The following is a 25561-nucleotide window of genomic DNA, read 5'->3' on the forward strand; positions in this document are numbered from 1 at the left end:
AAATAACACGGTGCGATTAGAATCACATCAGAAAAAAACTGTGACGAAAGCGTAATCTCGTTGTGCGAGAGAATGAACATTGGGAGAATGAGTACCAAGCACCCGCGCGGCCTCTTCCTCCTTCCTTACCTGTTAACCCTTCTACAGGCACACTAATCCGGCAAGCGAGCCCGTAAATGAAAAATTGCTACTTGGGGGCTGGCTGGAGTTTTTCCTCCCGTTCGTTTATAGCGACAGGTTGAAGTTTTGTGCGTTTAGTGCAGTGTTCTAAACATTAACAAAACTGCTGAAACAATCGTGGCGTTCACTGGTTCAAGAATCATTTTGGGATAAGCAAGGCTTCGTTTGTGTTTTTGAACCAATTTTCATTCAACGTGTTCGTCAATTCAGTGTTGTTTTTGGAAATTAAAATCTGCGCCAGATATTACATGCGATGAAAAGAATTGTGTAGCGAAAACATTTGCTCAATTGAGAAGCATGCATGCATTTGCAAATGTTAATACAAAAAGCTGAAACATCGGTTAAAATCTGGTTTTGATAAATCTTTCAGTGTATAATTTCGCACAATGTTAACATCCAGACGAAAGATTCTTTCCCATTTGCAAGGTAGACGGGTCCGATGAGGCTGGGTCTTTCATTGATAGATTCGCAAAAAATCGAACAGCCACAATTTATTTTGATAAGAGCAACCACTCGCAACTAAAACAATTACTGCTAGTACTCTTCCTCGTCCTCGTCGTTGAAGGACAATTTACTCTTTTCTTGCTTTTGTTTTGCCTTTTTACTTTTTTTATCTTCCTTCCTTGGCTTAGGGTTTTCTTCACTTTTCTCGGATTTTGGCTTTCTTGATTTAAAGACAACTTTTTGATTGAGATCGGCCGGTTTTTCGCTTTCCTCTAAAAGAATAGAACAGAAGCATGAAGTGCAATCTCTCAGGTAGTAGCATTTTAACAAACCTTTGAATGCCTGCTCAGCTTCCGCTTCTGTTAAATCGCCTTCTTTTATTACGACCACTTGGGGTTTTTCGTCCTCATGTTCCTCATCATCTGTGTCGTCGTAGTTTTCTATTGCTTCACGCTACCGAAGAACAAAAATGATAGCATTTAGCCAGATAGACAGTGCTAAAGCTGATAATTCAATACGATGCTTACCTTGTCGTCTATCGATGGTCCCTCTCGATAACCGATTTGTGCCTTCATTCTTTTTAGAAAATCTGGCTCTTCTGGTTTGATGAAAGCTACATTGCGCTTAGACATGTCTGCTTCGCTGGTTGTTATCGCAAAGTTGAAATAAACGGAGAAATAATGCTTTCTTTTCTGCGCTCTGCTTTGTACGTCGATTCACCTGGGTTGTTTACGAATGAAGCAACCACAACAAACCCTTGACAGCACGCAGTCACATCACGATGGACGTTTTTTAATGAAAACTTTATGTAACAAAATTATACCCAATATTTATTTGCATCTGAATGAGGTAACAAAATTATTTGAATACTTAATTAAATAAAAAAATTGGAGAATAAAGATGGAAAGTTGTTATAAAATACATCAAAAACTGTTATACAAATATTTTCAACTGCTTCAATCCCAATAAGAATAAGTTAGTTAAATGCCTCGTAAGTAAAACAGTTTCAGCATAAAAAACTACGTACTTACCAAGCAATATTTTTTAAAATCACTCAGCAAGTTGCTAAAAATGATAGCAAAAATGTCCGACCTGTTTTGCGTTTATACTACATGCACTCATTACTGCTGGTTGAGGGTGAGTAAAAATTTTTCGCTTGTAAACAATTCACGCTTATGCGAAAAACGTGAAAATTCTATTCCAAAAGGAAGCATCGAATCCTTTTTCTACATCGTTGCAGTTGTAGGAAATCGTAACATAAGTGTAGGCAGTGTGAAGTTGTGCCATATTTTCGCAAAACAAATTCGTACTTCACATCCTACTAGCCGGCAACATGGACAAGAAGTCGTTTTTGATAAGCTGGTGCCAGAAGAATGCGTGCGAGCCCGTGTACGCGGTACGGCCGACGGGGCCAAAGCATCGGCAACGTTTTCTGTGTGAGGTGCGGATCGCCGGTATCCAGTACATCGGTGTTGGCAATTCTACCAACAAGAAGGATTCTGAAAAGAATGCATCGCAAGATTTCGTTAGCTATTTGGTTCGGATTGGTAGAATAGCGGAAGATGCGGTACCGTTGGACACTTCCGCTGCACCCTCAGCGAATGATAAACCGGATACGGCTAACGTACAGGCTGGCCCATCGACATCCAGGGCACCATACGGACAGGGGAATATATTCATGAAAGGGTTCGTTCCTCAGGATTTAGGCCATGCCTACCGGCCGTACGTTCCATCGAAGGAAGATATCAAGCGGGAACAGGATAACTTGGAATCAGCCGAATCGCTCGATGTGAACGCATCGATTCATGGCAATTGGACGATTGAGAATGCTAAATCGAAGCTTAACCAATGGATGCAGCATCACAAAATAAAAGGAGAGTTTAAGTATACCTCTATTGGACCGGATCATGCCAAGTGAGTATGTTAGTTTTAGGCATTGATTTACAAAACAAAAAACCCCGAAACTCATTTCTACCAGTTTCAACCAATTAGCAAGTTGGTAGAAATGAGCTTCCGAGTGCGTTCCATGATGTGTACTGTAACCGAGCAGGCCCGAGGGTATAGTTTCGAATCATCGCCAACATATCCCAAGCAAGGTAGAGGAAAGGCAATCAACATGGAGAAGTTATCATTTGCAAAATAGATCCTGTATAGGTGCCATTGGATAGATTTTGCAAATAATCACTTCAAGAGTGTAACGCATTTATTGGTATTATCTATCAACCTGCCATTTCCCTTTTTTCTGTTCGCGATCGGTACTCTCGCAGAGTACGTACAAAGAAAGAGCCACGCCATTGGTGCTGCATTGCGAGATGATTTGAAAACATACCCTACAGGCATGCAATGGAACTGAACCTACCAACGGTACGTAAATTGTACGCCAAGCAGGCTACCATTGACAATCAGCGTACTAGATTGTGCGCTAACGTGAATAGGTATCTTTTTCATCTTTCTAACCAAACACGCGTACGTTTCGCTGCAGGAGCTTTATATCCGAGATGACCGTTTACGTGCAGCAACTGAACCGTTCGATTACGGGTCGCGAATCCGGTTCGAACAAACATTCGGCCAGCAAATCTTGCGCTTTGTCGCTTGTACGACAGCTGTATCATTTGGGTGTTATAGAGGCTTTTTCGGGATCGCTCAAGAGTGCAACGTAAGTACAAATGTCCCTTATTTTACGAAACGGTACAAATTCTTCTAACGCTTGCCGGTTTTGCAGCACATCGGAACAGATAGCGGCCTATCCGGTGAAAATTTCTCACCAGCTTGCTAAACGTGTGCACGAATGTTTGATGGAGCTGCAAATTCAACCGGTGAAGGTGAATGCATCGCAAGCAACTGGGAAGGACACCGTCAGCCTGATGCACGCCTCGGACGATGTACATTTCAAGCCCCAATCGACTAATTTACAGCAACCGGCTTCGGTTATCTCATGGTCACCGCCCCAACCGAACTGGAACCCATGGCTGGGTTGTAACATTGACGAAGGTTACCTAGCAACGGCAACTCTCGAGCAGTTGAGTGAGGATTTGTTGCGCGATAGCCGCAATCTGGTGCGAGACAATCAAGAACTGCAGTCGAGTATGTTGACGCGCGAAAAGCTTCCCATTTCAGCGATGCGCCGACCGATCATGGAAGCGATTAACGAACATCCGGTGGTGCTGATTCGCGGCAGCACGGGCTGTGGTAAAACGACACAGATCGCACAGTTCATCCTGGAGGATTACATCAACTCGGGCCAGGGTGCGTACTGTAATGTGTGCGTTACGCAGCCAAGACGTATCAGTGCGATCAGTGTTTCGGAGCGCGTAGCTAATGAGCGGTGCGAAAATTTGGGATGTGCGGTGGGCTACTCCGTACGGTTCGATTCCGTACTGCCGCGCCCGTACGGTTCCATACTGTTCTGCACAATCGGGGTACTGTTGCGCAAGCTGGAAGGAGGACTTCGGGGCGTTTCGCACGTTATCGTGGACGAAATTCACGAGCGCGATGTGAACAGCGATTTCATATTGGTCGTGCTGCGCGATATGGTTCACACGTATCCGGATCTGCGCGTAATACTCATGTCGGCCACCATTGATACGTCACTTTTTTCGCACTACTTTGGCGATTGTCCTGTGCTGGAGGTGCCGGGCCGTACGTTCGCGGTTGAGCAGATGTTTCTGGAGGATTGCATTGAGATGCTGAATTTTAAGCCTTCCCCACCGGAAGGTGCCGCCGCAAAGCGGAAGCGTGGCAAGGACGGTGAAGAAGAGGGAAGAGATGGAGGTGCAGAGTGTGATCCGGATATGCAGGAAACTGGCAACCTAAATGAGGTGATCGATGAAACAGTATATTCACCACAAACCAAGCAGGCGATGAGTATGATGGTGGAGTCCGATACACCGTTCGAGCTGATCACTGCGCTGGTGGATTATGTGGATCAAAAAGGTAGACAGGGCGCCGTGCTTGTGTTTCTTGCTGGATGGAACATGATATTTGCCCTGATGCGACAGTTGCAGACGCGACCAAATTTGGTCGTGTTGCCGCTACACTCTCAGCTTCCGCGCGAGGATCAGCGGAAGGTGTTCAATCACTACGGGCAGCGGCGTAAGGTAATCTTGGCTACAAACATCGCCGAGACGTCGATTACGATCGATGACATTGTGTATGTGATCGATACATGCAAGGCGCGTATGAAGCTGTTCACTTCACACAACAATATGACCAACTATGCGACGGTATGGGCTGCACGGACAAACCTCGAGCAGCGTAAGTGATTGGTGGAGCAATTTTTGAGAAAAGCAGTTAACCAACCTTTATTTATTCGTTACAGGCAAGGGACGTGCTGGTCGTGTCCGTCCTGGTATGTGCTTTACGCTCTGCTCGCGAGCCCGTTTCGCAAAGTTAGAGGAAAATCTCACACCCGAAATGTTCCGTACGCCGTTGCACGAGCTGGCCCTCAGCATCAAGCTGCTTCGGTTGGGTGCGATCGGTAAGTTTCTGTCGAAAGCGATCGAACCACCACCGCTCGACGCTGTCATCGAGGCGGAAGTGCTGCTAAAGGAGATGCGATGCTTGGACGCGGCAGAGCAACTAACACCGTTCGGAAGAATTTTGGCCCGTTTGCCGATTGAACCGCGCCTCGGCAAAATGATGGTGCTGAGCACGTTGTTTGGGCTGTGCGACACAATCACGACGATGGCCGCGTACTCGGGAACGTTTTCCGAGGTATTCCTGCTAGAGTTGGGCCAGCGTCGTCTAATGAACCATCAGAGGGCACTTGGCGGTCAAACCCACTCGGATTACGTGGCGATGCACACGGCTTTTGAGGTACACGATCAGGAATTGTGCTCTGTAGGTAATTTTTCTAACTTTGTGTTATTTGTAATCGTCGCAGATGTGGAGCAAAAAACGCGCCATAGGTGAAGAAGCGGAAATTCGATTCTGTGACTGGAAAGGACTCCAAATGCCTACGCTACGTACGATTTCCGAGGCAAAGAAGCAGCTTATGGAGAACCTTTCGCTGGCAGGATTTCCACAGGATACAATGATGCCGTTCCGATTCGACCCGGAAAACCCCGATCCGGATCTGGAAATGGCGATGGCACTGCTGTGTATCGGGCTGTACCCGAACGTGTGCTTCCACAAGGAAAAACGGCGCGTCCTGACGACAGAATCGAAAGCTGCCCTCATCCATAAGACGTCGGTGAACTGTAGCAATACGCCGACCACCTTCCCGTATCCATTTTTTGTGTTTGGCGAAAAGATACGCACCCGGGCCGTATCCTGCAAGCAGATGTCCATGGTTACACCGATCCATCTGCTGCTGTTCGGCTGTAAGAAGGTCGAATGGTCCAACGGCTTGGTACGGATCGATAATTGGCTCAACCTGAACATGGATCCGTACGATGCCGCCATGATACTGGCGTTGCGACCCTGCCTGCAGGATCTGTTGGTACAAATCTCCGAAAACCCGGACAGCGTAAGCTCCCTCGCACCGAAGCACGCGAATATGCTGAAGGTGGTAAAGGAGCTGTGTGCGTTCAGTGCGGGTGATTATGATATTGAGCGTCCAGTGAGAAGCTCGTTTGGGCAGGGGATACAATCGCATCCACCGAAGATGCCGCGATACGATGGTGAGAGCAGTGGCGCACAGGCGGGCAGTAGTGTTAGGGTAGGGTATATTGGTGGCACTAGTGGTGATGGTGATGCAGGAAGCACCCACACACCAGGAGGAAACACGGGTAACTTCCAACATGACGGCCATCGGGGTTACGTATCGGGAAATGGTAATAATAATGGGGGGTATGGTAATAATCGATCAAACTTCCGGTACTTTAACAATTCGATGGGAAATTCCAACGATCGATACACGGGAGCAGGAGATAATGCGGGTTCGTACGGCAGAGGTTCCAATTACCAGGGCGGATATTTTGGTGGTAACCGCGGTGGTTATGGTGGAGGTGGAAGAAATTTCCAGCGCGGACGAGGTGGATGGTAGATATAACCAGAGGGAAAGGACATCCTTGCTAAGTAGTCGATCCGGAGTTGTAACTCCCGCAGTTTAAACGCACTATTAATTATATGCATTCTATCATACGTACCCAGTGTAGCTCAGAAACACAATTTATAAAAAACATCAACATGAATAATCGCACTTTTTCCGTGTATGAGATGCACGATTTTGTAGAAATTTGGCATTCCAAAGGCAGGCATTTCTAGGGCATTTTGGACTATTCGGCGTAGAGGTTGGTCATGAATTTTGTGTTTCGAATGACGAATAAGTATCTTAAATCTTACAAACAAAAAATTCCCACATTATTACACCCAATAATCAAGAGCCAGCCACATCTTAAACACGGTGGAAAAACCGCCGTATCCCAAACAAGCAAAGATGCATTTGTAAAGACAATTGAGTCGAATAAATGTGATACTAAGTTTCATGCAAAGGAATGCCCGCTTTGTGGCTGTTTATTGCTATAATAGGTTTCGTTCTTTATTATCCGCTTATACATTGGTTGTCAGGCTCGAGTCGTTCGTATGAGTAATGCTGTTATTGTTTGTAACGTCTTTTTTTTTAATTGCTTTCTGTACAACAGGTTAGATAAAACTCTTCTCGCGCCTTCCTTAGTGTGTTCTTAAAAAAACGATTGTTACACGATTACATATGCTCGGGTGTTTGCGTCCACTGCTGGGAGGGTAAGGTGCCGCAATGTTGGGCGACGATTAGCCAAACCCCAGCCCAACACCGGTATAGTCTCCCAGCGCGGGTAAAGCTCGGCTGATTGATACGCCATTTCGTCGTACAATCTGCTCCTATTACACTTAACCGCCCAACTAATGTTGCTACTAATAAGCTCCTAAGATATTGGCACTTTTTATATGTGTGTTTGTGAAGGGGAGAGTGTATGTTGTGTGCGGTCGGAGGGTGTGAGTGTGTGTACCGATGTGTGCTCAAACCATCCCAAAGTCCGTCATCACCTTGGTCGCATCCGGTTCGGCGGGTGGGGTAACCGTTTGGGCCAACAGACGCGCATCGTTCTTGAGCCGCATCAGTGTCTGCTGCTTCTCCTGATTAATGTTCAGCTCGACGAGCGTATCGATGCTGTTCAGGCTGGCATCGCCCTGCAGGATCTTCTGCGCTGCCAGCGACGTAAAGTTGAAGCTCAGATCGGACAGACTCGGGAACTCGTACATCTCCTCCAGCACGAGCGGTTCATCGCGGGCCCCATTCTGGTAGCTAAACCGCCGATCCAGCTCATCGTAGTGCGAGTAGCGTTTGCGACCGTCGGCATCACCACCGCTGTCCCGCTCGGTACCGTTCGTACCGTTCTCCTGCACCAGTATCGTGATCTGTGCCGCCTTGCTATCACCGTTCGCCAGCAGGTTCGGTTCGCTCGACACCGATAGGCTCTTTTTCATCACGATCAATCCGCTGAGCGGTTGAGCGGGTGGGACTGTCTGGCCGCAACCCTTCGGATCGTCAGCTTCCGCTAGCTTCCCTTCGCGTGCCGGGTTCGCGTTAAGCTTCTTGATCTCGGAGTTTGAACGGCGCAGATTGCTCTGCAGCCCGATCCGACCGGTCCCCTCATCGTAGGTCCTGGTGGGCGATGTCTTCTCCACTGCGAGATCGCCGCAGATGTTCTTGCTGTCGTGCTGTATGTTTTTGAGGACATTTTTGTAGAAGAAATTGGCCGGCGGTTGGACGGGTGCGGTCGTCATCGGTTGGAACGGTTTGCTATTGTTCATGGTGCTGTTTTTGTTGTACTTGTTAAGTTCTGGCGTTCCGTTCTGCTGCACCGGTATCGTGTGGGTCGTCGAGCCGGGTGGCGACGATCCGGATGAACCTCCCGAGTTCGACGTTGAGTCACCGCTTAGGCGGAACTGCAGCAAAGATTCACTGAGCGCTGTCAGGTGATCGATCGGTTTGGTGAGACTGATGCCACCGAGTGCCGGACTTTTAGACGTTCTGCCGGCAAGCGCTGTCGGTGTGTTGCCCTTTATGCCACCGCCGGTATTGGTGCTCGTATAGCCGAACGTGGTCTCGAAGCACTTGTAACTGTTGTTGGCTTTGGTCGTCGATGCCACCGCCGTCATGACCGTTGTAACAGTTCCCGGTGCAGATGGCGACGGCTTCGCGGTACCATTTGGTGCTCCTCGGCTAGGACTACCCGACTGCGGGCTGCCTGAGACGGGAGGTGGTTTCGTGTCGTTGCTGATGCTGAACAAACTAGAATTGCCCGACTGCTGCTGTTGCTGTTGCTGCTGCTGCTGAATGGCTGTTGTAATGGTGGAGGAAGATACGTGCGATTCCAGGCTGGAATGGGTGCTGGTACGCGTGGAGGACAGCTTCTCGCTGTCGAAGCTCGACGGTCCGGACGTGACGTACGTCATCTTGCCACTGTCGATGCTGGATGGACCGCTGGCAATGCCAAGGCTGCGACTAGTTTTGTGTTCCATCTTTCCCTGACTGTCGCCGCTGTGCAGCTTGTCGGCGGAGGAGAGCTGTTTGCTGCGCGACACCTTATAGTACCCGGAGCTGGCCGGTGTGGAGTGTATCGAGCGGGGCAAACTGCCACAGTAGTACGACCCGGGGCTCTTGCCGCGGCGCACCGGCGAACAGTCGCGGGACGAGATGAAGAACGTTGACTCACTGGAAAGGTTGCGTCGGTGGTGCCGTCGTCTCGGGAGCGATAGGGACCGTTGACTTACGTCCGAACTATCGTAGAAGGTGGAGTTTAACAGGCGCGACTTGATGGGAAAGTCCTGTGGGAAAGACAAGAGAGGGTGTATTAGAATAGTGTTGTGTTTAATGAATTGTTCGACAAGAGTTATTCATAGGAATTTCTACTGAGTTAAATCAGGATACGATTCTCACAAGATTCATGAATCCTCAGAGCATTCTCCTTGGACGCCTTAAGCGGAATATTAGCTGGGCCCATATTGGAATCCTGGAGAATTCATGAATCTTAGAAAACTCATGAGAGATTCAGATTTATTCTTTCAGATTCATGAATCTGAATCGTATTCATCCAGCTCTTTATTCTCCACTGTTTGAATCTTTAGTTCTTCAAGTTTGTGTGATCTTACCAAATAGTCCGTCGTCTGCGTGCCTACACTGTGTAGATGGGTGGTCTTCGAATTGAACCATTCCGGTGGCGGAAACTGGGCCGAGTACGTTTCAATCTGCTTCGATTTGCTCTTTGAGCGTGTGCTTCGTCGGAAGATGCGCGATAGTAGTGATTGAGAAGAGGCTTGTTTTTCTGGCAGGGTGTAAAATAGAGAGTTCTCCAATAAATGTTCCGCCATTAGAGGGAAAATGTTTCTGAATACACTTACTCGGATCCAGTGTGGCTGCTGGCAGCTCGGGTGTTGCCAACGGTGCCATCGTACCATCCTTGGTGATCGTTTGCGCATAGTTCTTGGAGAGGCTTCTCGTAGAGGCAGACCGCTGGAGTCGCTTGGACGAACCAAAGAAGCGTAAACTATGGCGTCGTTCGAGGGTTTTGCCATTGCTCGGGAACGAGGCGCTGCGTTGCTTGCTGGCCGAACGCGGATAGAGTATCTTGTCGTTCGGATTCCCACCACAGATCACGTCGGCCAGGTTGGTCTGGATGCATTGGTGCGTCTGGTCGCCGTCCCGCACGGTCGAAATCTCACCGTACAGACTGCTGAGTGCTTCGTGGCTGCTCATCAGCAACGTTTTGGACTCTTTCGTCGGTGCTGCACTGTCCAGCTCGACACCAGAGAATCCGTACTCGAGCGAAGCGTTCGTTTTGTTCCGTCGTTTCCTGTTGGACGAAGGAATAAGGACAACGTAAGGGAATGATGATCTTAGTGCGCTGAAGAAAGAGATCCCGCTCAATGTACTTACTCTGGCGTGACGATAAAGTATCCTTTGGATGTTTGGTAGATTTTGATTTCTTGCATTAGCTGCACAAGCGTATCGTAGATGACTTCTACCGATGGTTGCTGCATATGGGTGAACCTGTTTGTTTGGAATTGGGAATAAACATTTTCCTTGAACAATGAGTGGGCCTGAAAGGTGACTCGCGACTTACCTAGAACGCAATCGGTTGCGTATGTTCTCGATGGTGGCGGACTGTCCTTGGGATGTGAGTTCCATGATCACGTCGCAGAGCGCTTCCGTGAGTGGAGTAAACTGTGTCTGAACGATAGGCGTCACAATACAATCATCGATGTCACCTGGTCGCCAAAAGAGAAACAATTAAGATTCATAAGCGGTGGATAGTGCAAATCTTAACGAAAAGAACTCCCGTCGGGACTACACTTATTATTGAATAATAAATTGTTTGATCGACACTAAATCAATATGTTGTCTATCATAGAAACTACGGGAAATTCATGAAGGGGATCGTATTTTTCAAGTCAGCAGTATGACAACATTTTTGTTGAAATACGCTTTCAAATGGTCCATCTACAGTCTGAGGAAAATTCTCTACTCTAAACACCTGTCGCGACCATCGAACTTGTATAGTTCTAAAATTCAAAGACACCACTGAGCCATGGACATCGTCCAAACCCTGTTAACCGCGTTCTAGAGGAAGATACTCAGAAGGATTTTTGGCCACGAATGTGTCGGAGGACAAATGAGAAGTCACCATACGCTATACGACGAACTCACTGTCGTACAGCGGATTAGACTCGCCAGGCTTCGGTGGGCTGGTCACTTCATGAGAATGACACTGGACGACCCAGCCCGTAAGTCGCTTGGAAGGCTCAAATTGAGATGCAGATTATGATGGAGTTTATTAATTGGTTGACGATGCCTTTTGCCCGTGAGCGGTGTAAAGGACTCCTGCAGAAGGCCAAGACCGTAAAGCGGTTATAGCGCCACTTAAGTAAGTAATTAAAGTAGAGAGGAAATAGAAAATGGAAAACAAGATAGCAGAAGACGAAAGTCGGGATCAGACAGTGCAGACAGAGAGATGTCAAGTCAACAACACACAAGAAAAGGATCGTTTGAGCTAAAGCAAGTGTGATGTGCTGGGATCGTTGAAGGAGGTCGTGGACTATGTTATGGTACAGAGCTTTAAGACGAAGTGGATCAGAGAATTCCGATGACAAATGTTCAATGAGACCAAACATCTGATCACTTAATCAGGTTCAATAGGTGATCGTTAAAAAGAAACATTAATCAACTTCCAGATTTAGAATCTCGAATGGCTTCTTCCAGATCTCTTGATAAAAATTGAATTAGAAAATCTTCAGTTCCAGAGTTTTCCCATCAGGATTCACGATTATCCCCAGGAATGCTATCAGAATTAGGATAGACATCTGACCCTGAAAAGAGAGTTAAAGTTAATCCAAAACAAACCATCCAAACATCTGATCTACACTGATAGTAGTAGTAGACACCGCAAGGACGTTCGTTCGTTAACTGCGAGCATGGAGATATACGTAAAGTGGTCAGCAAAACCTTGCACGAATAATTAACGTCACATTTGTTTTGCTACGTACCACAGCACCAATTATTGCAACCATGAAATGAACCCGCCACTAGCCTGTGAAATTAACACGCGCCATGTTTGGAGACCGTTTTTCTTCTGCGGTCATCAACGCACTACGCGTCGTAGCTTTCGAATTACTGCAACGAAAAATTGACGCCTGGCCTGGCCTGGCCCGGCCTGGTCCTTCTCACTTTCATTCGGCCGGCTTTCCGTGTCCGCACGGCTGGCTCACCAACCATTCCCATCCATCATCGGTGCGGTACGGTACGCATCCATCATCTGGTAACAACTTCATCAGCCATCAGCGGCGGTGTGTTTTCGGTAGTCGCGGTGACGGTCATAAACAAATTTGTTGATTTACTGCGCTTAGTTTAGCTTGCGCGGAAGGAATTGTACATTAGGGGGGAAAATTTTCGGCGTTTTGCTCCGTACGGTAACTTTCCCCCAAAAATGCAAAGAAAGGAAGGCAGGGCTGTGCACTGCGTGCCGTCTGTCCGGATTAGTCACATAAGTGTCGCTTGCAGCGGGTGATCGTGGTAGCGATGCTTTGGCTGGATGCGATCGTGACTACGGCGCACGGCGACCGTTCCACTACAAGCGGACAGGGAAGATCGATAGTGTTTTGTCACATTTCTGGTTAGCTTTATTTGTTTCCCTGGAGAATAGCCAAAGCTGACTAGATCGTTGCTTAGTGTCAAGTACGATCGCGAGTTAGAATGATCGTTACGACAAAGCCTGATGATTAAATGCTTCTGGAGGTCAAAGGAGGTCTTTAAGAAGAGGAAGTTGGTTATGGCCATCGGGAATCCAAGCATTGTCTAGTTTTTTTTTAACAAAAGGAACCAATTACTAACTCAACTCTCAAGAAACCCCACGAGTCAACGTCTTACTGGACATCAGTTTCCGGTTACACGCCTTCCCGATTGACCATGGTGTAATCTCGGCGATGTACCAGGTAGCAAGCCAGCAGCTAATCGGATTATCTTCATAGCATCAGCTGCCCGTGCTAGATTGAGACTGCCTCGTTAAGCGTCGTTTGGAAGCTATTTTCAAACGGGAGTAAAAACGGCCCTACGATCAACCAGCACACCACTCGCGGGAAGTGAAGACCGCGAACAGGGCCGGTGTTCGATGTCGGTTAGATAAGATAGCAGAATCCCGAAAGTAATACCACTTGACCCCCGGAAGGGAACAACAGTTTCATCGGGCGGTCAGTTTGCATGCGCGGTGGTGTTTTATTTGTTTTAATTTTACACTCCCTTTTTGCCCGTTTCGTTAGCGATACACGATACACGTTGCCCCTGCAGGGGTCCCGGGGTTGGGTCAGTCTGGCGACAACTTAATTTCACCCGTGATCGTGAGCGCACGTGGTACAAGGGAGCTGAAATTAAGCGAGAGTGACAGTAGCGAAAGGCGTCAATCGTTCCTGTCAGTTCGTGAGCGAAAGGGAAATTTCTCCCTCTCATTCACCCTCCTGCCCCCAGGGGGGTGTAGTAGCCCTTTGGTGTTTTGGGAAGGTGCCTAGAGGGAGGGGTTAGGATGTTAGTTGCTGGATGCTGCGTGACAGACACCGCTTGAGGTCGGTGCGTAGTTTAGCAGTTTATATCCAGTGGGAATGTCGTCTATTAGACATCAGGTGTAAGTTCCTGTCGTGTGCGAGCATACCGTTATCGGGCCAGCTGTCCCAGCTATTGAACCCTCTGTGTCACGGCTATGAAATGGAAAGTTTTTATCAGCCGCCCGAACCTCTCTCTGCCAGCCGCTTTGATTGACAGCAGTTTAACAAATATCACATAGCCTTGGGATGTTCAGTTTTTGGAGGTTAACCTTTGAAGGGCGGGAAAGTGAATGAATGCATTCCCAATTAAGTAACGAAGATCGGTTGCGGGTCGCAGTAAGAATGTATGCTACAGCCTCCATCATCGTATCGTATAACCGATCGGTTTATTGATCGGAAGCTGTCCGAAGGCTTCCGTGTCGGCGAGCACACAAATATTGACCCATTAGTTGTCGACTCAATTTACCTAATCCACCCGGGGTAGGTGATAAATATTTATCGTTAATAAACTCCTCGCATCATATCCGAATGCTGTTAACAGGCGGTTCTTTCTTCTCGCATGATGATGTCACGCCGCGTTGGGCAAGAGGTGAGGCTTTTCTATCCCCCAAAAGGTCATTGAAAATGTGGCATAAATTCTTCACAAAGTGAACAAAACTAACGTGTTTGTGGCGTGTTTGTTCATATCTATTATCGGGTAATGTTTGCGATGTAGAAATCGCCCACTATCCTTGAGCGGGGAATGAGAACACCCCATTTTGGTACATCTTCCGTTCCGGTGGTTTTGGACGAGGGAGAAGCGTGTAATGTATGCTAATATGTTTGTCTTTTACGGATACAGATATGCCAACTGCTGGGGATAGGATTATAAACGCATAAATGTCGATTGTGTTGCAGGGAGATCGTAAACGTCTACCTTCACGCACACGGAACACACGGCTGTTCCAAAGCAGTCCATAATCATCATGCTGGAGCATCCAACGCTATTGAGTTAAGCGAGGCGATTTTTCCGCAGTGGGCCATTCGTGGAGGTACGTGTGTTTGCCGAAAATTCCATGCCCATATTGGACGTGTCGAATGGACACGGCCGGGACACGTTGTGGTTTGGATTCTTATCAAAACGTTGAAGCAATAAATTTGTCCGTTCAAAATCGTTCATCCCAGGCACATGTTCTGGGAGTGGGGGATCGAGCTTTGTTTTGTCCCTTTTGTTTTTTTTTTCGCTTTCGGTCAGCACAATCTGCACTTACCGACGGAGTTGATCAGATAGGTGGCCGGTGGTTTGAGGACGCTGCGGGCGTAGGCACTGCGGATGATTTCCAGCGCGCATGGTTCGGCCGTTATCAGCAGCATGCCGGGCGAAATGTGTCCAAGATATTTGAGTACCTTCGTGGCCGCCGCCAACGGTGCGTTCCACCAGCATTGAAGGTTAGCTGATAGAAAATTCTGCAAAAGAATAAAAAAATGGGAAAGAATTTAGAAGCATGAGGGATTTATTGATTTAAAAATGTTAAGTATATCACTAGGAAAAAGAGTTTATAATAACGAAAGAAATAATAGTGACTGTTTTATATAAGCGACGAACCTCGGGAATTCTTCAATTCGTGCAATACTTTCAACCCATGTTGGGCAAGGGTTTTCTTCCATAGCTCACAAAACAAATATCATAATAATGCGCTACGATAGCATGCTGACATGAAGACATTAAACCATTACCACTACGGGTGGACCTTAAAGGGCGATCTCCTGCGGTCCCACCTCAAACCCATGGCAGGAAACAGTATCACGAGAAACAAAAACGACTCTAATTCAACAGTGTGCCGCCGTCCCGATACCCGCTGGCTTTGCTCATGCTTCAATCATTCCACAAATATCACCGGCTGCGGTTGTCTTGAGGAGGCACACACGGGTGCTATCGGGAAGCTAGGGAAACACCCGGCCGGGCCCAGGAAATGAAGATGATGTAACGTTAGAATGGGGTGTGATTTGAATTCATAATCGTAGCGGCGGCAGTCTGGTCTGGTGGTCAGAGACCGGGCGATGTGTGTAACGCGGGAGCAAAAAAAACAAGTGGTTGAGTTCATTTCACCCACCATCTAAACAGTCAGCAATGTATGACAGTCAAAACAATCAATTTGTATGAAGTGAAATGCTTTTGAGGTTTTAGAGTTAGAGTGAAGATCGTACAAAATCATACCAGCTGTTTTGAGAGGAGACAGGCAGTCAGTATGGTATAAAAGTTTAAGGGATTTAGGTAACAGAGTCAGATCAATGTACAGATAACTAACGAAGTTATGTTCCAAAGAGTGAAGTCTTCGACAAAACCGCATATGTTTAATATTGAAAACGTATTTTTTCACCTTCTCACAATTTCTCGAAGAACAGGTTTGAGTTTTTTCATAAGATATTCAGCTGAGATCTTGAAAACCCTAAACTTTCTGTGTTTTAATCTAGATAATTACCCTTTTTCTAAGGTTCTGAGTCTATGTTTCTTCTAATTTAGAGTATTATTACAGATTTGTCGAAGGTGGTGTTGTTTATGGTTGGTTTATGTTGCCTTTCTTCACACGACAGGACTGGTCCAAAATCCCATCCGAACCAATCCCCAGGACGCAGGACTTACTATCCACCAAGAAGTAAATAAAGTAAAAAAGTCAGATATTAAAGGCCTAGCCCTATTGAGGTTGTTGTGGTAAAGAAGTAGAAGAATAATTGTGTATTTGTTTAGAAATTTAACAATAACTTCTGTATACCCAGCATAAGGGGCCCTTCCACTGTTCAGAGAAGGAAATTTCTCTAAACTAATGTAAGTTTGTTTCCTCCTCCTTCTCTGACGCGTTATTAGCTTTAAGATTAAACTATAAGATTACTTTTGTTAAGCCTTATGGGCGGACAAATTATTTTCCGCAAATAAATAAAATAAATAAATAAATAAGTTACACTTTAGATTTAAGATCGATAGTAATTAAGCAAAACGGCCTGGCCGTTCATCATGAATGAAAAAATAGTAATTTCTCAATTAAGATATACGCTTTTAAGAGCAATGATTTCACTTAACGTAGTTGTAAGGCAGCGATTGCCTTTTGGATGAAACCTGTAACGTCACTCACTACATGCTCGTGTGGCAAATATCAACATATGCCCTTCTACTGAACGGGAAACAGTTCACACACACGAATCGACCACGCGGAAGGATTTATTCCGCACCACAGTTCTGCAGCCACAGTTATTGTCTGCGGTCTGTGCCCGAACAGAAGTTGGCAGGATGCGGATGTCTGCGAATGGAATTAATCATCACACCAGTTCCCGTCACTCCCTAATTTCCGGTCGATGCTAACAGAAAGCATGAAACCAAGCTAGGATTGTCAAGTTTTTTTTTGTCGAGCTCTCGTGATGGTAATCAAAACCGTACTGAAATGTTTTACGAAAATTGCAAACTGCCCAGATCCCCGGAGGTCGAATCTAGAGCAGAGCGTACCCTCAAGTTTAATCAAGTTAATTTATGACTTGTAACAGTTGGTGTTATGAACATAAGGGAAGTAAGGTTATCCGTTAATTGAACCAGTTAACGAATAAAATGGGTGCAAAAGGGTAAGAGTTTATGCAAAACGGGGTAGCCACGTGAAGTTGTTAATCCTGTAAGCTTGATAATCTTACACACAGTGGATATTAGTAATAAATTAACAAGGATGTATGAAGATCACGTTTTGAGAACAACATTTCTCAGCCATTGTTTGAAGAATTGATGCACCAAAATGCGATAGTGCTACAACGAAAACAGTCCAACCTGTCAACACTAACATTAAACGTAATCAATCACTTCTTTCACATGAAGTCCTTCCTTTTCCTTTATCATCACCATCATCATTGGCCGTTATCATCGTCAACATCTACAGTACAATTTCCTTCCCTTCGCTCACGATGTTGCTGCTGTGCGCGTGTGATTTAATTCGACTCTTATTAAAGCGAATGTACCATTTACACCCGGAACCCGGTTTCACCGCTTACAGAACGTCGTAATGCGTTCTGTTTCGAACAAATCAGGACATTCGTTAAACGCAAACACCAATCGAGGGGTTGGTTTTCTCTTGTCTTTTCCCTGCGATCTGGCACCGTTTGACAGTGTTTGTAAGGGAAAATGCCTTCGATACGGTTTTTGTCGTTGCAATTCGACATGGAATGACCATCGGAAGAAGCGGCAGGAATCAGACACATCTGTAAGGTACGGCAGGAACGAACACAATGAAGCAGCAATCTTCCTTTCGGAACTGTTTTGAAGGTGCACAAGAGGGTTGAAATCGGATTATGCTGAAGAAAGCAGATGAATAGCAGAAGTTTCACCGCGATAAGTTGTGCTTGGGCCACGTTCTTTGCCAATTCCGTATCCCGAACGGCTGCCCGAATTTTCCGCTCAGTTCTTGTATGTGTGTGTGTGCGTACCCCTGAACGAAGTAATCGTCCCTGCTCGACAGGGAGACAGGGACAGTATCCCGTGTGGCTGGGAACGTGTACACTGAAAATCAATAAATTTTGCAACTCGCCATTTTCCGGACGACGGTATTTAGCGAATTGAGTGGTTTTTGGGTTTTCGCAGTTTATAGTTGGTTCAATTTCCGGTTGAACAGCGTTGTACATGAACGGTTCTCCCAAAAGCGTTGACCAGGGGGGTTGCTTGTGTGTTTATTGACTTAGTACTATTTTGTTTGCTAACCACTCGAGAGCGGTTGTTGGGCTGGCAAAAACTTCTGACGAACTGTTCGTCCCTACTCCGGTTTTCGCCCTATTTTATCTGACTATCTTGGAAGGTTGTTAATGTTATGGGTACATTTCGATTCCCATACAAGACATGTTGTGTTTGGTTTGTTTGTTCTACAGGTCGTTCACAGCTGAGCCCATTGCGGCAGTAAAACCGAACAGCAACACAAGCATAGCTAAGTAACAGTTATTTCTCAGTCGTTTATTCCACCACAGCGGACGTTCTTTATGGTGTCTCGAGGGCATCCCAGTACATACCCCACATATCGAGGAAAGCAACGAGAAAACCCAAAATGTTAGAGAATTAGCAAAAGGGGCAAACAAATGCATTTCGCTGCTGTTTGCTTGTTTGGCGAAGAACTTGTTGAGACACTTTGTTCCAATAGCCCTCAGGTGATGTCATATGAGTTTTATGTGATTGTATCGTTTTGGGCACGCCGAAATATTGTTAGCTTAAAGAAACTTATTGTTTTTACAATTGAGGGAGAGAAATATGGAAGAAATATGAACCACGGTCACGGTTTTATGGTGATTGAGCAATAAGCATTATTAATTTATGTTTTTTTTTTCTGGAAAGGATATGCTTTATTGCAAAAGTTGAAAATACTAATATGGGAATTCAATGCAAACATAAATAATAAATAAATAAATAAATAAATAAAATAATAAATAAAGAAATAAATAAATAAATAAATAATTAAAAAAGTAAATAAATAAATAAATAAATAAATAAATAAATAAATAACCAAAGAAATAAATTTATAAATAAATAAAGAAAGAAAGAAATAAAGAAATAAATAGATAAATAAATAAATAAATAAATAAATAGCGTTTTCGTCTTAAATACCCAAAAGGTAATATTTTGATGCGAATCGGTGCGAACACACATCGAACAAACAAAGTTCAAAATTAATAAAGTGATCCCTAGACCGTTTCTCAATTTATAGCTGATCAGTCATGTCTAAACACTGAATGTAGAGTGAAGACATCAACAAACAGTAATAGTAAGTCCGAAAAAGAAATTTAAATTCACTTCAGTAGAAAGATCCTGGTCATGGCACCAAATGCTAAATATTCCAAAATTTCTGTTATTCTCACAAAAGAGAAAAGAAATTACAATTAGTTCCATTTCTTCCATAAATGGATAATCTTCTGTTGTACCTTTACGTTGATTTCCTACAGCATTACTTCATTTTGTGATAAACATTTAACGGCTTGGTTGCATCACCATGCCACGATCGAATCGTGTTGATTTTAAAACAACCGTACCGAATGGCTTCGAAATGACAGCTAAGTCGCGGCCCATCAACCGTTCGCCTGTTCCGAACCGTAAGCGTGAAGCAATTAATCAAATTAGTGCAAATAAAAGCAGATAAAAAGGCGCACAGCCCGGGACCCGAGGCTTAAAGTGAGATCAATAATGAACTGTTATTTAGCAATTGGTTTAATTTCTACGCCCACCGTGGAAAGCGGGAAAGGTGATGGCCGTGCAAACTGGCCATGACATTGCGGAACGGGCCAGGTGGATGGAAATGGGGTGAAATGAGAAGGGAAAATAATACATGAAGCTACCGTATTGCCGGAACAGGGCGATGAAACACCATCTTTAGTAGAACTGTTCTTAGTAACATGTTTAATGCGAAGCAGCACAATTCTTTTGTGCAACAAAAATGATAGGAAATTACATGCTCTTACGGCCTGCTTTGTTTCTTTTAGAGAGAAAAAAACCCCCATAGTGGGATCAGATATTAGATGCGCTTTAAGCCTTTCAATCGGCAGATCAGAAGATCGTTGGGAAATGGTCAGCTCGGCAAACAAACAGCGATTTATTTCCCGTCCGTCAATGCCGACTGGTGGAAAGTGAGATAATTTCAGGGTTTAATGCGCCAGCGTGTATGTCTGTGCATGTGCGAACAAATAATGACCTAAAGACCGGTTACGGCCGCGATGAAGAGGTTGGGCATTTTCCCTTTAACGATTAATGTGTTATGCTTGCGGTAATTGTTCGTCTGTACCTTCGGCACGGAAGAGTTGTGCATAACTTGATACAAATCGGAAACCGAACCCACTGTTGGCGGATGTTTACATTTTATTTGTTTTTTGTTGTTGTGCTGGTCGAAGCCGAAGAAAACGGAAGATCAGTGTGCGAGGGTCACACAGGAAAATTCATGCGCAACGAGAACTGTACACTGTGGAAGGATTGTTAAATTAAATATTAATCTAATTCACAGCACTAGTTGAATGAAAAACTTCGCATTATTTTCCATCGTGACAGAAAGACATGCCAAAGTGGTGAGAAAATATACCACACCATTAGGGACCGTGAAAGATTTCCTACTTAAAAACGAGCACATCAAGCAACGAACTGCAATTAGTGACAAAAAAAAGGCAAACACATCGTTGCCGCGGTGTGGTGTGAAAAGAAAAAGCACACAACGGAAAAACCAAACCGGCGGCAATAGTAAACCCACCGACGGATTGAAATGCATCCCGATCGGCCTGGTGCAATCAGCGCGTGTGCAGTAAATTGCATGTAAAGGAGTGTAAATAAAGATCAGCCGGTGGAGCGATGGCAATGGTTCTGTGTCTCTTTCTTTCGCTCTGTGAGCCAAGCGGACCTTGTTGCAAAGGATCGCGGATTCGAGTTTCCGTTTCCATCTGTCGTCAGCTCACCATCACCGGAAAAACGGCCAAAGCGACAACGAGTGATTATTGCGTGCCGATAGGGCTTCGGGAGCGTTTTTTTTTTTCGTTGTTGTCATTGATAACAATGCCGCCCTTATCTTGATGTTTTTGCACTGTTAGCTAATGATCGGATATGGAAAAAGGGGTTCGCTAGCATCTTGCCTCGCGCTCCGTTCCATCCGGATGTGTCTGTTTTTATGTTTGTTTATGTGCTGAAGAACCTGATGAAAATAGGGGCACAGCATGGTGTTGGCCGGTGGATATGGACCGGATTGCATAATTTATTCTGTCACTTTAGGTACGGTGAACGACGACGGTCGACGATCACTTTCCCTACGATGGTGCAGGATATGTTGGTTGCGGTGTTGCAACGCGCTGAGCGATTTGCATTCTTGATAAGCTTGCTTGGCAATGCGCTAATATCGGTTGGCCTTCGGGAAACTTGTTCGTTTGCAATGCGGCAGGTAGGATCTATGTGTGGTTTTAGCTTCAAAAAGGAGAAAGTGAGAATTGACGGTAGGTTAGCTGGAAAGGATGAATGTGTGCGATTGCAGAGATAATTAGTTGTCGCATAAAGAGAAATTGTACGTAAATACATTAGCGCTCCAAGAGTAATACAACAAAAAGCACAGTGTACATCCCAGTCGAGCAGGGATCTGTAGTATTGTGCTTAATGAATCTTTTGTGAAAAGTTATTCATGTGAATAATTAGTGAGCAGTCATTCAAATTAGGAATCGACTCTTAAAAGAGTTTTGAACCCTTTGAGATTCATTGTTGCGTCGATTACAGGGCCTGATACGTAAATAAGTATGAAGATCTTTGAGGAATCATCAATCTCTGAGGATTCATGAATCTTTGGAATAGAGATCTAGATTGAAGAGGAAGCCTGATGATGATGCATAATGTATCGGTCAAAACCAAGTCATCATTATTGGCTTCCTAACAATCTTTTGCCAATTATTGTTGTAAAATTAGAAATGATATTAACACAGTAAACACACATCTCCATTAAATGCAATGAATTCAATCCCATATCAACATGTCAATCTACATCTAGGGTGTTCAAACCTTTCAACTCGCATCGTAGCTTACGGCCACTTGCAGGGTAACTTGTGGACCATTAACACGATATTGCGCTTGAGATATAAATTCAGTAATTTATGTGTTTGAATCTTATTAACCATAACAATAATGAATTTTTTATCGGTTAGAAAATACGGCAATGTGTTTTTTAGTTGTACGGTTTCATAAGAAACTAAAATTCGCAAAAACGGCTTCACTAGATACTCATGAGAATCGTAGTTTGAAGACCCCTGATCTGATCAGGAAAGTTAAGCCAGCTTTGCTTATTTGGATGGGGGTTTATAGCATCGATTGCTTTCAATGAAGTAGACAGAATAAATAGGAAGATTAGAGCATAGACCATTCATGCAAACAAATTTTTGTAGTTGTAAAATTGGGATCAGTTTAGATCGTGGCTAGACTATAGAGAGTCAGCCAGAGTTACTAGACTACTAGGGCTTTGTTTTCGACAATCTCGTCTAAAATATATGAAATCCCCTTAACCTAGCAACTTATCACTCGCTTTTAAGAATGAGGAAGTCTAAGAGAAAAGAGACTGCATCATAAAATGAATATGTTTATTTTTGGAAGCTAAGACCATGTCCCGACAAGAGACTACCATGTAATTCCTCATTTTTGAAGAGTGTAATAAGGATGTAAGAATGTAAAAGATCATTTTTAAGGTCTGCTCCAAGTATTAAAAAAATTGTTTCGATTCTATTGTTATCCTACTATCTATCCTACTTCATCTTAGCTTAATGACCTACTAGGTCATCTTCCGTTATTAAATACACTACCGTGTCTCCGCTTTCGTAATCAATGTTTAAAATATGTTTTTTCGCGTCGCTCCACAATCCTGATTTTAAAAAGTCAAGATGTGGAAGTGTACAAAGAGAGCTATAAAACCTTTGGTATCGCTTTTTATGGTTTTGAAAGTGTCTAAAGAATATTTGAAATTTTGTTCTCAAATTGCATCACATTACTGACACTAAAATATCACGTTCAACAATAACTTTCGTAATAGCATTAAAAATTGATCGAAAAAATATGCATTGAAACTGAAATGTACAGTGGATTGTGTTCCATTCGTCCCTAAAATGAACACTGTAAATTTTAACGAATGAGTAGAAACTCAATTGTTTCTGTTTATCTCAGATTGTGTGCAACTCGGTATGTTTAAAGTGTCACTTTTGAATTTCATTTCCTTTTTAGATCGAATATGCTCGCAACTTCTTTCTCCGATCACAACACGCGCGCGATCGTAACTAAAAATAATGATTTAACGTAAACACGATCACTGCATTCGGCGATCGATCGAGCACTGTGCACATTCCACTCATACGATCGTATCCAATCGCACCAATCGCACCGCGTATCCAATAATCACACAAATCATTTGCGCGGGCAGCAATAAAAGCCCTGCAACATAATTTACCAACCATCTTCTCACCCAACCCGCTTAGGGACGCTTACCTGGAAGATCGTGTAGCCGCTGTCGTACATCCAGAAGTCTTCGGGCGGGTTGCCCGGTTTGGTCAGCTGTATCGCAAGACATTGTTGCAGTATCAGCCGACACTTCTTCGGCGTTCCGGGCGAGTTCGTGCTCATCCTGGAGGCGATCGGCGTCGATCGGCATATATCTGGTTGCTCCGTTGCGCCCGTTCTAAATTTGTTCCGGGTTAGACGATACGCGCAGGAAGGGAGAGCGGAAAGCCAGCCGGTGGGAAGTTCGTATCCTCCCCTATCCGTGTCCGTGTTCAGCACAAAAAAAGCTCCTCAGCAAAGGTTCGTCGCTTTTACTCCCTCCGGCCTAGAGACACTGGGTTGGGAGCTCGAGTTCCGGATGATTAATGCTTCTCCGTTTTTGCTGCTATCAGCACGGTGATCCCTCGGCGGTGGTCGCGTTCCGATGCTTGATAGCGTATCATTAGAGCACACAGACCCACACTCAACCCACCTGGCCCCCCCTACTGGATCACTGGATCGTACGCAATATCAGCACACGGACCTTAAGGGCAGGGCTGGGGCAGATGGATCGGCTACGGTAAGGATCGAGTTCCTGGACGCGATCGCGATCGAGTCAATTGCAGCCGGGACCGGGACGACCGGGATTGGTTCTGAAATGGGACAGAGAGGCAATCAAAACGTTAAACAAAATGAATACCTTTTGCGCGTGAAATGCGATGGGATAGTTGTAGGACGTTTCTTTGTTTTGTAGAGACCGACTGGAAGGAGGCCAATGGCCCCATATCGCGGTACCCGATTGACCTACATCGTTGGTGGCACAACGTTTGCTCATTAAATCGCGGCAAAATTCTTATCGCACAATTTGATCGGTGAACCACCTGTCCACTTTCTAGAAGAACCTCGCACGATGATGCACGATCGCGAAGCAATTCTTCACTCGAAAATCATTACCTGTTGGTACAACCGATCACGCTCACGCGTCGCCAAAAACTGAGAGTTGCACGGTGGCAAATTTGTGCGGGAACCTACAGCATATTTCTAGCACCATCCTACCAAAAGATGGATAACAGTGTGAAGGAGCGACAAAAAAGACCTTCACGACCAAAGGCAAGCAGCAGCAATGCCCTCACCGATGGCACACGAGGCAGAATCAATCTATCGATCCTTTAGCATCGTTGTCGGTGACGTAATTTGTAACGAACATTCCGAACAAACAAACGCTGATAGACGTTAAGAAGGGAAAGAAACGAAAGACCGCAATGCCGGCCAAACAAAAGCGACGAACCCCGCGCTCCAAGCCGATAGGGTGAATTTTTGGGATGCCCATTTCAGGTTTTGCTTTTTTGCATACGGCATGCTGCTGTGTTCCGTATGCTAGCGGTAACCTGTTGTCGAGCTTAACGTGCCCGTTCGGTTTTGGGTAAATATTAAATATTTGCCAGACCCACCATTCTGCCGCAGCATCATCGCAGTCTCCGTCGCGCACGCCGTCTCACGCCGGTGTATCGGTGTATAAAATCGATCGCGCTATGTGTGTCGGTGGCTTCTCATTTCTGCCTGCTGAACGTTCGCACAGTTCGCACAGGTTGGTCGGAATGATCGTACAAAAAAAAAAGAAAACCGAAAATAAACAAGAGAGTCATGAATATTAATTTTTCCTTTTCGCAGCCACTTATTTCTGCACGGTGCTTTCGTTCGCAGAAGCTTTTCTGTTTCCATTTCTTAGCGGCTCACGGGCGATTTTGCGACCCGAACGCGTTGCTGATTGCTGTGCTGTCTTTTTTTTAAGGCTGATCATTCGAAACGTTAAAAACTGCGCTGACATCAAGTGTCATTCGTCCAGGTTTTACATTGTTGCAAATGAGCAAATGCCATCCATGTAAGGCGATTATTAAACTGCTGTTTACACACACCGCCTGCAGTGCGTAGTCTTGTGATCAAAACTGTGCCTTC

At 45.1% G+C, this 25561-nt stretch overlaps 3 protein-coding genes across 4 annotated transcripts; 1 reads left to right on the plus strand and 2 right to left on the minus strand.

Moving 5' to 3' along the window:
* Window positions 1-668: 668 nt before the first annotated feature.
* On the minus strand, window positions 669-1343 carry LOC128304553 (uncharacterized protein KIAA1143 homolog). The gene is made up of 3 exons (XM_053041745.1): window positions 1152-1343; window positions 957-1077; window positions 669-896 (listed from the first exon to the last, which is right to left on the minus strand). Exons 1-3 carry the CDS (start codon window positions 1254-1256, stop codon window positions 715-717), a joined length of 408 nt encoding a protein of 135 aa, XP_052897705.1. The 5' UTR covers window positions 1257-1343; the 3' UTR covers window positions 669-714.
* A 528-nt stretch (window positions 1344-1871) lies between these two features.
* On the plus strand, window positions 1872-7011 carry LOC128305763 (dosage compensation regulator). Of its 2 annotated transcripts, none has more exons than XM_053043358.1 (5): window positions 1872-2538; window positions 3107-3280; window positions 3347-4878; window positions 4943-5439; window positions 5507-7011. In XM_053043358.1, exons 1-5 carry the CDS (start codon window positions 1958-1960, stop codon window positions 6608-6610), a joined length of 3888 nt encoding a protein of 1295 aa, XP_052899318.1. In that variant the 5' UTR covers window positions 1872-1957; the 3' UTR covers window positions 6611-7011. The 2 variants fall into 2 exon arrangements, with proteins under 2 accessions (XP_052899318.1, XP_052899319.1); XM_053043359.1 differs by lacking the exon at window positions 1872-2538 and adding an exon at window positions 2980-2988.
* A 79-nt stretch (window positions 7012-7090) lies between these two features.
* On the minus strand, window positions 7091-24215 carry LOC128301008 (uncharacterized). The gene is made up of 7 exons (XM_053037294.1): window positions 23615-24215; window positions 14889-15084; window positions 10671-10815; window positions 10484-10597; window positions 9949-10400; window positions 9700-9872; window positions 7091-9375 (listed from the first exon to the last, which is right to left on the minus strand). Exons 1-7 carry the CDS (start codon window positions 23747-23749, stop codon window positions 7564-7566), a joined length of 3027 nt encoding a protein of 1008 aa, XP_052893254.1. The 5' UTR covers window positions 23750-24215; the 3' UTR covers window positions 7091-7563.
* Between the last annotated feature and the right edge of the window lie 1346 nt (window positions 24216-25561).

This window comes from Anopheles moucheti, chromosome 3, assembly GCF_943734755.1.
Source record: "Anopheles moucheti chromosome 3, idAnoMoucSN_F20_07, whole genome shotgun sequence".
NCBI classification, from domain to species: Eukaryota; Metazoa; Arthropoda; class Insecta; order Diptera; family Culicidae; genus Anopheles; species Anopheles moucheti.